This window comes from Primulina huaijiensis, chromosome 18 (genome assembly GCF_012295235.1).
Source record: "Primulina huaijiensis isolate GDHJ02 chromosome 18, ASM1229523v2, whole genome shotgun sequence".
Taxonomy (NCBI): Eukaryota; Viridiplantae; Streptophyta; class Magnoliopsida; order Lamiales; family Gesneriaceae; genus Primulina; species Primulina huaijiensis.
Genome location: NC_133323.1, coordinates 18,279,587 through 18,296,126, shown reverse-complemented (window position 1 = coordinate 18,296,126; position 16,540 = coordinate 18,279,587). Strand labels below are relative to the sequence as shown.

At 33.5% G+C, this 16,540-nt stretch overlaps 1 protein-coding gene and 1 pseudogene across 1 annotated transcript; one reads left to right on the top strand and one right to left on the bottom strand.

Annotated features, from left to right (window-relative positions):
* Positions 1-3,266: 3,266 nt before the first annotated feature.
* Positions 3,267-6,743, bottom strand: LOC140963976 (uncharacterized; annotated as a pseudogene).
* Positions 6,744-9,485: 2,742 nt separating this feature from the next.
* LOC140964414 (putative clathrin assembly protein At2g01600) lies at positions 9,486-16,248 on the top strand. The gene is made up of 15 exons (XM_073424181.1): positions 9,486-9,809; positions 10,174-10,243; positions 10,600-10,697; positions 12,625-12,763; positions 12,913-13,040; positions 13,300-13,392; positions 13,553-13,603; positions 13,726-13,791; positions 13,902-13,967; positions 14,092-14,172; positions 14,271-14,351; positions 14,446-14,625; positions 14,852-14,927; positions 15,022-15,140; positions 15,677-16,248. Exons 1-15 carry the CDS (start codon positions 9,720-9,722, stop codon positions 16,025-16,027), a joined length of 1,689 nt encoding a protein of 562 aa, XP_073280282.1. The 5' UTR covers positions 9,486-9,719; the 3' UTR covers positions 16,028-16,248.
* The last annotated feature ends 292 nt before the right edge of the window (positions 16,249-16,540 follow it).

Sequence of the window (16,540 nt, the reverse complement as noted above, 5' to 3'; positions counted from 1 at the left end):
TAGAATGACCGAAGTTTTAAATATATGACTTTATCTATACGATTCTTCAACAGTTTCTCGGTTGTTTTATTTACTTTTTTTTTGACATTTTCAAACCAATTTTCATGTCAACTTCTTGTTAGTTTATCTCGGCTACTAGTCATTATTATCAGACACACAGGACGTGTAGAGCCATCCAAATTTGACATATACTGAATAAAGTTTTCAAAGCTTCCTGGAGACAGCGGTGGTGTTACCGTAAAGTTCAACAGAAAATAGAGAAGTTGATAAAAAAGGGATTTACTATAAAATATACGATTCATGAAAAGAAAAGATTTGGAAGGAAAAGGTTTAAAATAAGTTGTTTGTAGATTTTTTTAAGGAATGGAAAAGAAATGAAACGAAGGTAAAATATTCCTTCCCATAATCAAATTATTTTCCTCCCAAAAGTGAAAGGAAATGGAAAGAAACTTCAATTCCACATAATCAAAATATTTTCCTTCCCAAACAAAAATACATTTATTTCATTTCATTACTTTCTTTAACTCCCAAATAAAAAATATATATCATTTCTCTTCCCTTCTTTTCTTTTCTCTTCTAACTTCCAAACTAAGTAGAACCCATAGTTTTGAGGTCTCAAAACGGCGGTTTTTCTTCCAAAAAAATTGGAACCAAAATGGAACCATTTTCATATGAATTTCGTATTTACAATTGTTGTCATGATTCCCTATCACTATTATTATGATAATCATTAATGTTGTTGTTGTTGTTGTTATTTTTAAGATCTCGTCCTCGTCTTTGTTGCCGCTTATTATTGATATTCATTATTATAATATTTGTTATTATTGGTATTGGTATTATTATCATCATTATTGTTACTACTATTGCAACTATTGTTACAATTATTATCTATTCCTCTATATCTATTCTATTTTATTAAAATTGAGGACATGATAGTAACCACTTAGGAAGAACACCGATTTTTTCTTCCAATTTTACTCTTATATATGATATTAATATTATACTTTTGTTTTTTGTTTTTGTTTTTTTAAAAAAAAATTTCAACACACACTTTTATTTTTATTTTTTTGATTTCAACAATTCAAATATCAATTCAGTTCCTCTATAATTTGTCAAATTTTACTTTAGTTCATCGATAATGATAAAAAAAATTGTACACACACACATCGCGTGTGCAGAATAACTAATTTTAGATGAAGTTTGGGACGCTTAGAATATATCAATCAATATCCCTCTAAATTTATAAAATTACTCTATTTTCATTTAATAAAAAATATTATAAAAATCAATTTTAGTAAATTTGTGTGTTCTCTTGTCACTATCATATTAACTTTTCAAAAGTTTTAAAACTACCAAAATATTTTATTTAATCTTTATTATAACTTTTGAATTTTCAATGATGTAATCATTCTTATTTCCTAATATAAAAAATTATTATAAGAAAACATTAATCTAAAAACAAAAACAAAATTTAACTCAAAAACAATAAATGCATTCGAGTAGGTTTCTTATGAGATGGTCTCACATATATTTTTTCGTGAAACGAGTCAACTCGGTTCATACTTAAATATTTTTTATTGGGTTTAGAAACTCTAACAATCTTGATTTTGATGATAACAAAACTTGTAACATATTTACTCAAGTGTAAAGTTGCTAACTCAATGCGAAAGCTGAAACTCGAATTTAGTCAAACTGAAAATCTGGCGAGCTTCAATGTTTCAATGATGTCTCACAGCTCGGTGATGCAAATGACCAAACTCAATTTGGGATTTGTCCTATTTCACTTCAGTTGGGCCAAATCGGATGTTATCTAGGCAAACTGATGGCAGCAAAGCTCGTTAATTTAGCTGATCAACAAGAATCATTTATGCATGAGCAATTGCGGTATTTTGGTGAGCTTAATCAGCTCGATTATCCAAATGAAACTATTCAGTATCTGTTATGAAGCTAAGACAATCATCTACAAAGCATCTTCACAAATCAAAGTGTGAATCGTAATTTAAAATGCGGATAAATGACGATGAAAATACTATTTCTGCACATGCTGAAATCAGCAAGACATCACCAATTTGGTTCAGTCTAGCTGACGAGCACAACTGAATGATCGGTATAGCTAATGAGCCCAACTGGAAGCAAACCTCTAAATCAGTTAGGCTCGGGAAAAGTGGTCAGCAAGGCGGAAATGACCGTTTTAATATCAGAAAAAATATAGAAACTTTCCAAACGATCATATTATTGTGTCTAACTTATATATCATTTTTGAAGCCTATAAATACAACATCTTGAAGATCAAATACAAGCTTTCGAATGAGATTCAAATCATGAGCATCTTACATGAAGAAATTAGCTAGAATGAGAGCATGTCCAATGTGTGAGGATACATTTGAGAGATAAATACAATGCAAATGATTAAATCCTAACACACAATCACTCACATATATATATGAGAGTTGAGCTTCAAAGTTTAGTTGAGTGAGTCATCATACGAAGATATTAAAAATTGTGTTTGTAGTCTTGACATAAGAGACGTTAAACATTATGCGGATTGTGAAGTTGTGACCTACAATTAAGAATGTGCTAGGAGTTTCATTTTGGCAAGAGATACGTTCTAAATTGAAATGGGTCTGTACAAAGAGTTGTATAAATTAAAGTATTCTAGTGGATTCTTCTCAAGGAGAACAAGATGACATAAGAGCTTGAGTTCTACGAACATCTATAAACAAATTCGTACATATTTATTTATTGCATTTAATTATTGCTACTGTTTTTAAGATAGATTATTGAAGTATTTTATTTGTTATTCAAATACCCAAAACATTGCTTATTATTATTTGATAAAATGCTTCCACTAAAAACATTTTTACACATTCAACTTGCATATCTTTTAAATATTTTATTAAAATATTTAATCTATTTCTACGAATGATTATTTTAATTTGAGTGTCTTCAACTTGGTTTGAAAATCAAACTCGATTTAATTCATCGATATTCAATATTTCAAGAACCGAGCTATTGTATCTCAAAGATTATCTCACAATCTATCCTTTTAAGTGGTATCAGAGTAGATTGTTCTTGAAAGAGCATTTCAAACTGATTTCGATATTTAAAATTCGAAATTTCATATTTNGACATAACTCCTTGCTCAAGTATCAATTAAAATGACAAACTGCTTTTTAAGTTGCAAACTAGACTCGTAAAGAATCGCAACGTTATAAAATTTGCAGTGTTCTAAAAAGCGGTAGGCGGGCGGTTACCTACCGCCTACCGCCTAGCGACTACGCGGTTTTTTTTAAAGCTTAAATTCATTAAGTGGTTCATGAGTATTATGTTTGTATATGAAATATATATTATTATAAAATTTAAAATTGTAATAATAAATCTATATTAATAAATTTTTATATATGAATCATCCACATCAGTTTACTACTTTACTACAACCGTTGTACAATTAAAATTAAATTTGTTCAACATTTTTTCCAACATAATATATTGATATTAAACATAAACATCTAACTCTTCTAGTTCATCTACATATTTTTCCAATACTTCTTCTGTATCGGATTCAAACTCAAAATCCATGGCTTCTTCCTCCTCTTCATCCGATACAAATTTTTCTTCGTGAAGTTCCCTTACATCTTCAACATTTGTCTCAACATCTTCATCTCCACCATCAACAATCCATCCTTGTGCCATAGTTGCTTCACTAGCAAGTAGAACATCCACTCCTTTTTCTTCTTGCCTTTTCTTCTTGTTGATGATCTTGGCATTGAATTGAACATAAACTAAATTGTTCAACCTTCCGGTATCTAGTCTATTTTTTTTCTTAGTATGGATCTACATTAAAAAAATATTAATATTGAATACATATTTAAAAATATATAATAATAAGTATAGAATAATCAATCAAGTACTTACTCCTTCAAAAGTACTCCAATTTCTCTCACAACCGGAAGAACTTGTAGTCAAAGAAAGAATTCTTTTTGCCATTTTTTGCAATTTAGGTACACCATTTCCATAAAGATGCCACCATCCAACTAAATAAACAAATGAAACAATAAAAATTATCAAATAAAAAAACAATAATTTTTTTTAAAAAAATTGTTCTCACCCGGATCATATTTCTCATCATTTTTTGTGCATCCCGCCATAGCCAATGCTCTTCCAAATCCACCATCTTTGTTGATATACTTCAACAACTCCACATTTACTACCTCACTTTGGCTATCAATGTCATCGGGAAAAAATGATTCAACACAAGTGAAAAACCCATTTGTGATCACTTCTTCACTTCCAATGCTCCGATCATTGAAGAAATAATTGGGTTCAAGAGGTAGGCGGCCAAATGTAGTGGACTATCAAGCCGATTACGACTTTTCTCATCAATAATATCAATAATTGGACGATAATGAAGCTCTTGATTTTTAAATACCGCTTTAATCTCATATCTTGCTCTAACTAATTCACCATACAAAAAACCCATAGATGGTTTTTTATCTCCATCAACAAGACGAAGTACCTTAACTAAAGGAGCAAAAACCTTCAAACAAAAGCTTACCCCATTCCAAAAAGAGACACTCATCCCCTTTACACTCTTTGAATGTTTGCATGCTTTTCATTCTTCACTAGTAACCATAGCTCTCAATTCATTTTTCTTTTCCATCAAACTTTACAAAGTTAGAAAAGCGGTTGCAAATCTTGTTATTCCCGGCCTCACAATGTCTCTCTTTTTGGTGAACTTCCTCATCATTGACAATGTCTTGTGATGTGCATAAATAAATATGGTGAAGCATTTCGCCTTCTCAATCACCCCTTTAAACTTAGGTTGGTTCCCAATGCCTTGAAGCATAAGATTCACTGTGTGAGTTGCACATGAAATCCAAAATATATGTGGCCTCTTCTCCTTCAACAAATCTTTCGCCACCATATTATTTGAAGCATTGTCCTTTACAACTTGAACTACATTTTGTGGCCCAACTTCTTCAATGCACTTGTCCACATATTCAAATATATAATTCCTGGTGTGTGCTTCATCTGATGCCTCCCTAGAAGAAAGAAAAGTTGTGCCTTCCCTACAATTGACACACAAATTCATAATACTTCTTCTTTTTCGGTCGGTCCAAGCATCGGTCAAGATTGAGCAACCATTCAAAGCCCATTCTTCTTCTTGTTTTTTAAATAGACCTTTAGTTCTTTCTACCTCTTCTTTCAATAAAGGCTCCCTTAATAGGTATTGAGTTGGAGGACGATAACCTGGTCCAAATTGACCAACAGCTTCCACAAACCTCTTGAAGCTATCATTGTCAAGGGCATGAAAAGGAATACCGGACTCATACACCCATCGAGCTACATATTGATGCACGCTATGTGTCCTTTGCTTCCAAAGTCCATCAAGAATATTTTGTTGTTGTTTCGTCTTCTTACTTCCACTCAACCCGGAATCAGGGTCAATGGCAGATGCAAATCGGTCCATAGGACCAAGAGTAAGTGGATTCTTTCTTTTTTCTAGACTCTCTCCATCTTCCTCATATTCATCAAGAACAACTTCTTCTCTCACCGCCACTTCATTTGTATTCTTTTGTTTCTTTTTTGTTCTTGCGTCTTCAATGGCATTCTCACACTTCTCTTTATTCTCGTTCGAAGAATTCTTACACGGGGCAACATTTCCTTTGATATGGGCAATATGTTGTTTCATCCGATAAATTCCACCACTAGTAATTTTTCCACATAACTTACATTTCAACTTATCCAAATTTTTAGGATCCACCAAGTCCGTAAATTCCCATCCAACATCTATCGAATTATGCTTCAAAGGGTTATCACCCTCCGTCTCTGGCATTGAATTAGATGCTTCAAAAGACATATTACCAGCCATTTTTTGTTCCTACTTCTGTTATTTCAGCTTAGAAGATGATATCCTGAGGGGAAATTTAGATGCTAAAGATCACATACATGGATATTCAAAATGAAGACTAAGAAATGCAATAATTTCCAAGTTGGTACTTCTACGTATGCCACTCAAACATTCATTTTCTGGTACCCAAATTAAATTGATGCTAATCACAGATTCACAGTAATAAATAAAAATGAATACATATGCCCAAATTCCACTAAAGCCACCAACTTGTATTATAGTTCTATTTTTATTTCAGATTACAAACATCTCTTATAGAGTCATTTTATCAAACACCATCAAGACAGAAAATCGCATGCACAACATCGAGAATCCCAGGAAGAAAACACTCGAACACATTAGTTAAAACTTAAAAAGGATTCAAATACTGACCTAAAAATGTTGGGAAATCAATGTAAGGATTTGATCAAACCATCGTCCTGCTTCTGGCGTTTGCTTGAGAAATAAGAACAAGGGTTTTTTGAAAGCTCAAGGAACGGGCTGGGCTGCAGACAAATACAAATGTCAAATATGTTTCCAACATTATTCTTTAAAGTATAATTATTATTTATTAATGTTATTATTTTGGTTTTTTTTAAAAGTAGAAATCCGGCTAGGCGGTGATATGCATATATACTATAATTAGGAATATCATAATTTGTTTTTTTTAAGTGTAAACCGCCTAGGCGGATTTTTAATTGTAAAATCGCCTAGGCGGCTTTCGCGCTAGGCGGCGCCCGGACTGCCTAGGTGGCCGATTAATATGGTGGCGCCTAAAACTTTCGACTAGCCTAAAATCGGGGCGGTTTTGGACCGCCCAGCGCCTAGGCGGTCCTAGGCGGGGATTTTTAGAACACTGAAAATTTGTATCGTTGTAATGCTCGAGGAAAATTAGTTTATTTACAACAACTGCTCATGTCTAACCGATCCTTGCTGATCAGCCAAAATAGATGAGTTTTTCTGTCATTAGTTTGCCTAGATAACATCTAGTTTACCCAATTGCGTGAAATACGACTTGTTCCAAATTGAGTTTTATGTTCGGTGGTTTTGGCGGCTGGTCATTTTCATAATCGAGCTGTGAGATATCATTGACAAACTGCAGCTCGCCAAATTTTAAATTTGGCTAAATTCGAGTTTTAGCTTCCATTTTATATTTCAATAATATTTAAAATTTAAGTATATTCATTATATTATATCAATAATTTTAAATAATTATTGAAACGCTAATACTTACTAATTTTAATCATTAATTACATAAAATGACACTCCGTGCATCGCACGAGTGAAATACTTCTTCACTAATAAACTCTATGAAAAAATGTTTTGACAGCTATCAAAAATGCATTATTTTCCTTGCATTTGCGGAAATGGACATTTTCACGTTTTATCAGTATGATTGATTGTTTGTCAGTTGACAAAAAAACTATAGATGATGACTAATGATCTCTTGGCCTAATGGAAAAGGTGGAGTCTCAACGCCAATATGGTATTGAGTTTAAATATTACTTGTGTGAGTGGTAGTTATGTTAGATAGAAATTTCTTCATCTCTATTGTATATATATAAAAAAGATATGATAACAATGTAACATCTAATTTTTAGAATTATACAACTCCTCAAACTTCACCAATAGTTCTGAGCAATAAATGAACCTCAAAATTAATATTTACTAACTTTTTTTTTTCTTAAATTTTTTTTAGTATATATATGTATATATGATCACAATTAATAACTCTATAATAGATAACATCTTTAAATTTTTTCCCAAAATATTTAATAGAAAACATTTTGTTAGGTTTAGAAATTCTAACAATCTTGATTTTAATTATAACAAAACTTGTTATTGTGTTTCTAACATATATTTACTCAAATGTGAAGTTGCTAACTCAAGATGAAAACTGAATCTCGAATTTAGCCAAACTGAAAATATGACAAGCTGCAGTTTTTCAAAGATATCTTCTGGCTCAGTGATGCAAATGACCAGTCGCAAAAACGACCGAACAAAAAAATCAATTTGGAACAAGTAAGATTTTGTATTTAGATGAGCTAAATGAAATATAAATATCAATTTTTATAATAAAAATATATTTCAAGTTTTTTAGGCTAAATCGGATGTTATCTAGCCAAACTAATGACAGCATCAGCAAGGATCAGTTGGGCATGAGCAGTTGCGGTACTTCTGTCAGTCTGGTCAGCTCGTTATCCAAATGAAAATGATTCCGTATGTGTTACAAAACTAAGACGTTAATCTACAAATTATATTCATAAATCAAAGTATGAATAAGAATTTAAGATGCTGATAAATGACGAAAAAGATGTGAGTTCTGTGCAGGCTGAAATTAACAAGGCTGATTTGAGCAGACCTCATCAGTTTGGTTTAGTATAGCTGACGAGCCCAACTGGCAGAGAACCTCAAAATTAGTTAGGCTGGAGAAAAGTGGCTAGCAAGACGGAAATGACCGTTTCAATATCATAAACAATACAGAAACTTTCCAAAAGCTCATATTCTTGTGTCTAATGTATATATCATTCGTGGAACCTATGAATACAATATCTTGAAGACCAAATACAAAATTTTGAAGGGGATTCAAAAAATGGGCAGCCTACACGAGGAAATTATCTACAATGAGAGCAAACCCAAGTGTGATAATACATTTGATATATACACACACTGTAAAAATCCCCACACACAATTATTCACACATATACATGAGAGTTGAGTTTCAAAGTTTAGTTGAGTGAGTCTTCACACAAAGACATTAAATATTGTATTTGTAGTCTTGACATAAGAGACGTTAACATTATACGGATTGTGAGATTGCAGCTTAAAATCGAGAATGTGTTATGAGTTTCAATTAGGCAAGAGATGAGTTCTAAGTTGAAATTAGTTTGTACAGGGATTTGTATAAATCAAAGTCGTCTAGTGGATTCTTTCCAAGGGAAGAAGAGGTAACATAGGAGCTTGAGTTCTCCGAACATCCATAAACAAATTCATGTCTATTTATTTATCGTATTTAGTTATTATTGTTACTGTTTTTAAGATATATTGTTGAAGCATTTTATGTGTTATTCAAATACAAAAATATTACATACCAAATATTTGATAAAATGCTTCAACCAAAAATATTTTTACACATTCAACTTGCATATGTTTTAAATGTTTTACCTATTCGGTTTTTGTGAATGATTATTTTGAGTGTTTTCCACTTGATTTGAAAACCAACCTCAATTTAATTTATCGGTGTTAAAAATTTTAAGAACCAATCTATTGTAATTAAACGATTATCACCAATCTATCGTATCATATCATATCATATCATATCATATCATTTTTTTAATATTAATTAGCAAAAAAAATTAACAGAAGGTAATAAATCAAAAAGATATTTGACCAATATTATATGTCAAAAATCCGTCTTATTAGGCAATAAACGAAATTACATTTTTAAAAAATAATTAAAATATTAGAAATTAAATTAAAATGGAACAAAATAATTAAATAAGGGTAAGAATCTAATAAAAATAGTAAAAGAAAAATAAATGTTGTTTGGAAAAGGAATTAGTATTATTTTATGTGATGATGACACCTCATTCCTCATCGCCATCCAACGTCAACCAACCAACCAACCAAAGGAATCAAAAGGACTTTTCTCGCGAAGAAAAACCCCAGCAAACTCATTCCCTCTCCCATTTTCGATTTCCCCAGTAGCCTCGGGATCGTACAAGTTGCGGTGGAGGAGCAAGAATCCGTAGGAGACTCGGGATTTGAAGATTGATAGAAGAAATTAAGCAAGGGGAGGGTGGAAAGAAGCAGATAGATCTGAGCGGAAATGGCCACTGTTCAGACATGGAGGAAGGCTTACGGCGCCCTTAAAGACCGGACTACGGTCGGGCTTGCTCACGTGAATTCCGATTTTAAGGTTCCTTCGCTTTCTATTGCTTCTCTCTTTGTTTATGAAGATGTGTGTGTGTAAGAAGGGGTTTTTGGTTTGCTATGTGTTTGATTTTGTGCTATGCTTGTTGATTCGATTGTGGGTTTTTTTTTCTTGTTGGGATTTTAGCGGGTTGAGGATTTTCTTGGCCCGGCGCACGGATTATTGGGTGATCGAGAAAAATATTCTGGATATTGATGAATTAGTTTATTGGGTTTGATGTTTATCTGTGTAAGTGCGTGCGAATGGTTATGTGATTGTTTTTGTGCCGAAAATTTAGTTTTACTGTAAAAACTGTTTCAAAGTTTGGATGATCTGATGATTTTTTTTTCCTGTTTCTGGCTAAAAATAGGATTTAGATGTGGCGGTTGTCAAGGCTACCAATCATGTGGAGTGTCCACCCAAAGAGAGACACCTCAGAAGTGAGTTCTTCCCCTTTTTCAGCTATTCATGCTCTCAGATCCATTAAGATTTATGTTTAGTGGGCTTTCTTGAGTCCTTTTTCTTCCTCTATTTATGGAGGATATTCAATTTTATGGGATTAGTTTTTTATGGGTTTTGGAAACGATAGGAACTTCATGGATTGTGACATTTATATTTAGAAATCTTGTTCCTATTGGAATCAACTCTGTCAAACAGAATTTGACCGATGAGATGTGTGTTGATTTTTTGTTTTCCGTGGGAGAGAACTGATGTTTTTGTTTAGGGATTTGTTATCATTTGGTTAAAAATGAGTGTACTCGAGATAATGCTTTTAGTATTTGGATGTTTCTTGCAGAAATTTTGGTTGCCACATCAGCAGTCCGGCCTAGGGCTGACGTTGCATACTGCATACATGCACTTTCGAGACGATTGGCAAAGACACGTAATTGGACGGTATTGATTCTTACTGGACATGTCTCATTTTAATGATGCTTCAATTTAGTCATGGCCTCCTTTTTGGGTTATGCTCTTCTGTTTTGTTCAGTCATTCTAATGACTTTTGTGTAATTTTCTAAATTGATGGAGCATCATAGTCATCATCATCATTGGACAAGCTTGATTCCCAAGCTAATTGGGGTTGGCTGCACACCTCTCTTCTCTGTTGTGCCCGGTTTACATATACGGAGATTGCATATTTTATTTGAATGCACTGTGCCACATTCCCTCTTCTTATAATGACCTCTGCTGTAGCCCCTGATATACAATTTCATTCAAGAACGCCTGTTGTAAAACCACTTCAGCAACCTGACGTGGAGTCAATTTTGATACAGGAGCATTCGCTTAAAAAGTGCTTTGTTAAGAAGGATCGTTTTAAGTGTTGTTTTAGAGACAGAAGCAGGCTTATGTATGGATGAAATAGAGAAAAGAGCTATTTTTATTTTTTTAAAAGTTTATGCTAAAACAGAAGTTTTAATTTATATTCTCACCTGTGACTTATTAAAGCCTTTTTTTTCAGAGAAAGCCGAACCAAACTGGGGTAGAAGCTTCTACGCACAAACTCACTCTTAGGATGCATAGACATTAATTATATTGCTTAGACGTCGTTAGCGGTTGAACCATGATTTGTCCTATCGTTGCATCACATTGATTAAACTAGATTGAATTGATCCTTTTAGGAGACTCAAATGTGAGTTTGTGCAAGCATTTACCACTGTCATGTATGTTTGAGTAAGAGATTCCTTTAAATTTCTCACTCATAAAGAATTTAGAAATATTTTTGGAGGACTTGGTATCATGCTCTTGTTTAAGGTGCTTAAATATTATTTCCCATGAATCATAAGTGTTTTATTACTTTACTGATTATTGTCACACTTGAACGAATGGGTTATATTTGAATTGAACTATTATAGTTCGTGTTGATGCTATCATACTATCATACTTTTTCATGATTTCATTGTAATGTTATTTCTGTTTGCATAGAACTTCATGAAATGATTTATAATATGTATAGTTGGATTAACATTCTTAAAAGACTTCATTAAAAGAAAGCATGTGAGGTGGTCGAAAACGATCCTTGGAGATGCCGATTTTGACTCTTCTTTTTTTTTTTTTGGGTTTGTGTCACAGTATGTATTTTTTTGTTTCCATGCACTAAAAGTTCATTCGACCTCAGTTGGCTTCCTTTTACTACTCGTTTTAACTCCGAGTATCACCAACCACAAACTTATTATTCCTGGATCACTACTTACTAATTTACTGAACAATTATTTCCATTGCAAAAATTGGAACATCGCAAGATAACTGGTAGTATATAATGAATCAACGGGAATTTGCATCTCAGAAATGCATTTTTATGTCTTTTTCTTTCGATAACTAACCAAATCTTTCCTATGGACGCTGGTTACGTCAGTCCTGACCTTCAAATCCCCTTTTCGAGTTTGTTAATAGATTTCATCTGAATTTTTTTAACTCTTTTGATTGCTTAATGTGATGTTTTTGTAACAAATAATCATGCAGTCTGTCAAAGATAGGTTGCTGGATTGGAGTTATTTATGGTTGCCACGTATTTCATTTTCTTATGTTTTGTGATTATGGAGTCCCATTGTTTGTTAGGATCTGCATAACTTGAAAATTAAGGATGAGATTATATGCTCAATCGATATAACGTTATTGTTTGGACTCTGGATGACTGCTATATCTACCCTTTATTTTTGCTAGAAGCTTTGTTTTAAAAATTCTCTCTTAAGATCTTGTTAATTCTGCATTTCACCAGTTTAATAAATCTGAAATCGGAATTTATTTTGTTAGTGTTAATTCTGCATTTCACCAGTTTAATAAATCTGAAATAGGAATTTATTTTGTTACTTTCTTATCTTCATAGGTTGCATTGAAGACGCTAATAGTTATTCACCGAACATTGAGAGAAGGTGATCCCACATTTAGGGAGGAGATCTTGAATTACCAACAGAGAGGACATGTCTTTCAAATGTCCAATTTCAAAGACGATTCAAGTCCAATTGGTAAGTTGCTATTGTGTATAACATCCCATTGGACTTCAAACATAATTTCTAACCCCGTGGAAGACAAATGCAATTATCTTAAAACATCTGTTAATAAGTTATTACTGAAAAAGGTAAATAATAGTCAAGGACAACTGCTTTTTCTACAGCTTGGGATTGCTCTGCCTGGGTACGAACATATGCACTCTTCTTGGAAGAACGACTTGAATGCTTTAGAATACTTAAGTATGACATTGAAGCTGAACGCCTTCCGAAACCTGCACAAGGCCAAGATAAGGTAATCAGTTTTATCAATGACATACGTATATTCATGCCTTTGTGTTTTGTAAGTGTTCTAATTGTGACAGCATGCAATTTAAGCCGCAAGTCGGCTGGAATTTATACGATGAATTTGTTTATCTATTATCATGGCTTTAACTGCAGCAATTTTAAACACAAAGAACAATGAAATAAATTTTTTAGTTACACCGTTGTCGAAGTCATGTTTATGGTTTATGTCTATGATTTTAGTGACATTTTGGTTATCTTGTTACCAGGGTTACAGTAAAACTAGGGACTTGGACAGTGAAGAGCTTTTAGAGCAAATACCTGCTTTGCAGAAGCTGCTGTATCGCCTTATTGGATGTCGGGTACTCCCTGAATTCTTTAATACCTTATTCTTTGGCAAATTCATATGCATTGCATTATGGATCCTATTATCAATGTATGCAAACCCATTAATGTTTTAGTTTCTAATATATAAAATCCCAAGCAAAAAATGAATTCAGGTAATTGTTATTTCTTTTACAGCCTGAAGGAGCAGCTGTAGGGAATTATGTAATTCAGTATGCCCTCGCGTTGGTATGTACTCTTTTGTCTCCTTCCATCATCAAGATGCGGATCTAAATGGATGACGCTGTTGCTGAGATTAATTATCATGATTATTTAAGGGAAACAAATTCTAAATTGAGTTGAATTTTCAGGTTCTCAAAGAGAGCTTTAAAATATATTGCGCCATAAATGATGGGATAATCAATCTCGTTGACAAGGTGAAATGAATATAATGCCATTTTCATAAATTTGCGAATAACAATTATTTTATTTGCTTAAATCATATCAAAAAGTTTTTTCCTGTTATCTACTACCTTTTTCGTTTCAGTTTTTTGAGATGGCAAGACATGAAGCCATTAAAGCCCTTGAGATCTATAAAAGAGCTGGCCAGCAGGTACCTTTTTGCTCTACAGCATTCATTTGACTTTTTTTCCAGTTGAAATTATTAAGCTATTTAGCAATTAGTGTATGAAGTTGAAGATTCCAGCTGAGTTCGTGGTTGTTGACTCTTAATATAGGCAGGTAGTCTTTCTGATTTCTATGAAATCTGCAGAGGACTTGAACTTGCTAGAAATTTCCAGTTCCCAGTGTTGAGGGAGGTAAGCAGTCTGAAGAATTTGATGCTTAGATTTTTAATCAATCTCTTATAAGCTTCTCTAACAAGGTGATCTATTATTATGCTTCCCGTGTTTCCCAGCCTCCGCAGTCCTTTCTAGTGACCATGGAAGAATATATAAAAGAAGCACCACGAATGGTTTCTGTTCCAAGTGTAGCCTTGGTTAGTATACGTGTATCCATTGAACATTCAATATACTGTTGACTCTGGTTGGACAAGTTGATTCAAATGCTAATTCATGGTCGTCCGACACCAGGATTATCCAGAGAGGCTCATGCTGACATATAAGCAAGATGATGCTCCTTCACCTTCTGAAAATACTAAGGTTTTGGAAGAGGAACCAGAACCCTTGCCGCCACCTTTAGACGATGGTACTATCTCTGTTTCGGAAGCTGTTCCTCCACCTCCAACCTTCTTGGAGACAGACGATTTACTGGTGACTTCTTCAGTACTTGTCTTTTCGTGGATCTTTGAGTAGATAAAATTGCTGGTTAAAATGTCTCTACATTCTTGTATGACTGCGTATGCGACACATCAATCTACACATGATAACTATAGCTTTTGGTGACGATAGAGACTTGATCCTACAGCTAGTTGTAACTGGCTGGTTTGTACACTCTGTTTCATTGTCACTACCCTTTTTTGCAAATGTATTATTTCAGGGGTTGCAGGTGAATGAGCAAAATGCATCTGTCATTGAAGAAAGCAATGCATTGGCTTTAGCTATTGTTCCAGCCGGTAAGTGTTGTGTTTTTTTTAGTTTTTCTTTGGCGTTTAGGGTTTGTCTTCATCTTTTATGATCTCACCTTATGCATAATGGATAATGCTCTAGGAACGACACCTTTTGATTCTGATGCCACCCATGCAAAAGATATCTCGGTTACTGGATGGGAACTTGCTCTTGTTAATACCCCCAGCACCAATTTATCTTCAGCGCAAGAGAGAAAATTGGTATGTCTTTGCGATTTTGAATTTTGGTTGTCTGAAGGCTTTTTAAATCCCTTATGTTACGCTTTAATACCATTTTTGCTTTTTTATTTATCCACGTGCTAAGGCAAATAATAAAATTGGAGACTATAATTGACCAATCTATAATGTTTAGCAGAATTTCTTTCTTCTGGCCCCATTTAATATCCCTAGCATATTTCATAACTTCGCAAATTAACAGCTAAACTGGACTAGCTAGGCGAGGGGGTTCAACTAGCCTGAACTATTTGTTGAAATTTGATTAAGAGAGGTGGGGGCTAAAGAATATTATGATCCTGTAATATTCTATCTGATGCTAAAGAACAGATGTATTCTAAAGCATTCGTCAACAAGTATACCGACCATCTCTTTCATTCTCATTCTTACTTTACAAAAATGATAAACCGAAGTGGCTGGAGTAGCTCATCACCCATCCTCTAATAAACATTTGTCTTGTACATTACATGCACGATCACTGAAGATACGTATAAGTAATTGATTCGTGGACTTCTTTATGGCAGGCCGGTGGACTTGACTCACTGCTCCTCGACAGTTTATATGATGAAGGTGCATATAGAGCTTCTCAGCAACCAAGATACGGAGCTCCGGCCCCTAATCCATTTGAAGTCTCGGATCCATTTGCCATGTCCAATGGTGTTCCGGCGCCCCCATCTGTACATATGGCTGGGGTGACGCAACCTCAGAACCCCCTCTTTTCTCCTTTTCAACCGGTATATCCACAGATCCAACAACATAATTTTATGACGAGCCCACAAAATCCTTTTGGGGATACGGGCTTTGGGACTTTTCCGGTCGCCAATGCCCCTCACCCTCAGTCAACCAATCCATTCGGGAATCCCGGGCTTTTGTGATGAAATTGGTGTTGGGTTGATTCTGGTTAGTGTATTTTGATACCATATTCGATATAGGCACTGGTTTGATGGTGTAAACTATGATGAATGATGTACCTTCAAAGAAAGTTGGTTTTTGGGTTTGAATCGCATATTTTTGTATGGAGTTGTAAAGTTGGCCATTCTGCAATTGTGGGATGTTATAATTTTCTTAAATTCGTTATAATTGTGGTCGATATTTATATTATGTGAATATAAGTTAGTTTTCCGTATATAGTTTTTATGCTTTACAGTAATTTTGTCTAAAAATATTAGTGATTATATTGAAATCTTCAACTTCAGAAATATATATTTTTAAATTGTAATTAATTAGAATAAATATTTAAATATGATAATATTTTTTGTTGTTTATATAAAAAAATATGTTGTTTTGTAATAACTTCTTGTAGGATTTATTTCATGGTTACGTATTCTATTTCTTTAATGACGTATTCTATTTCTTTAATGATAATACTACGATTTCATGGTTACGTA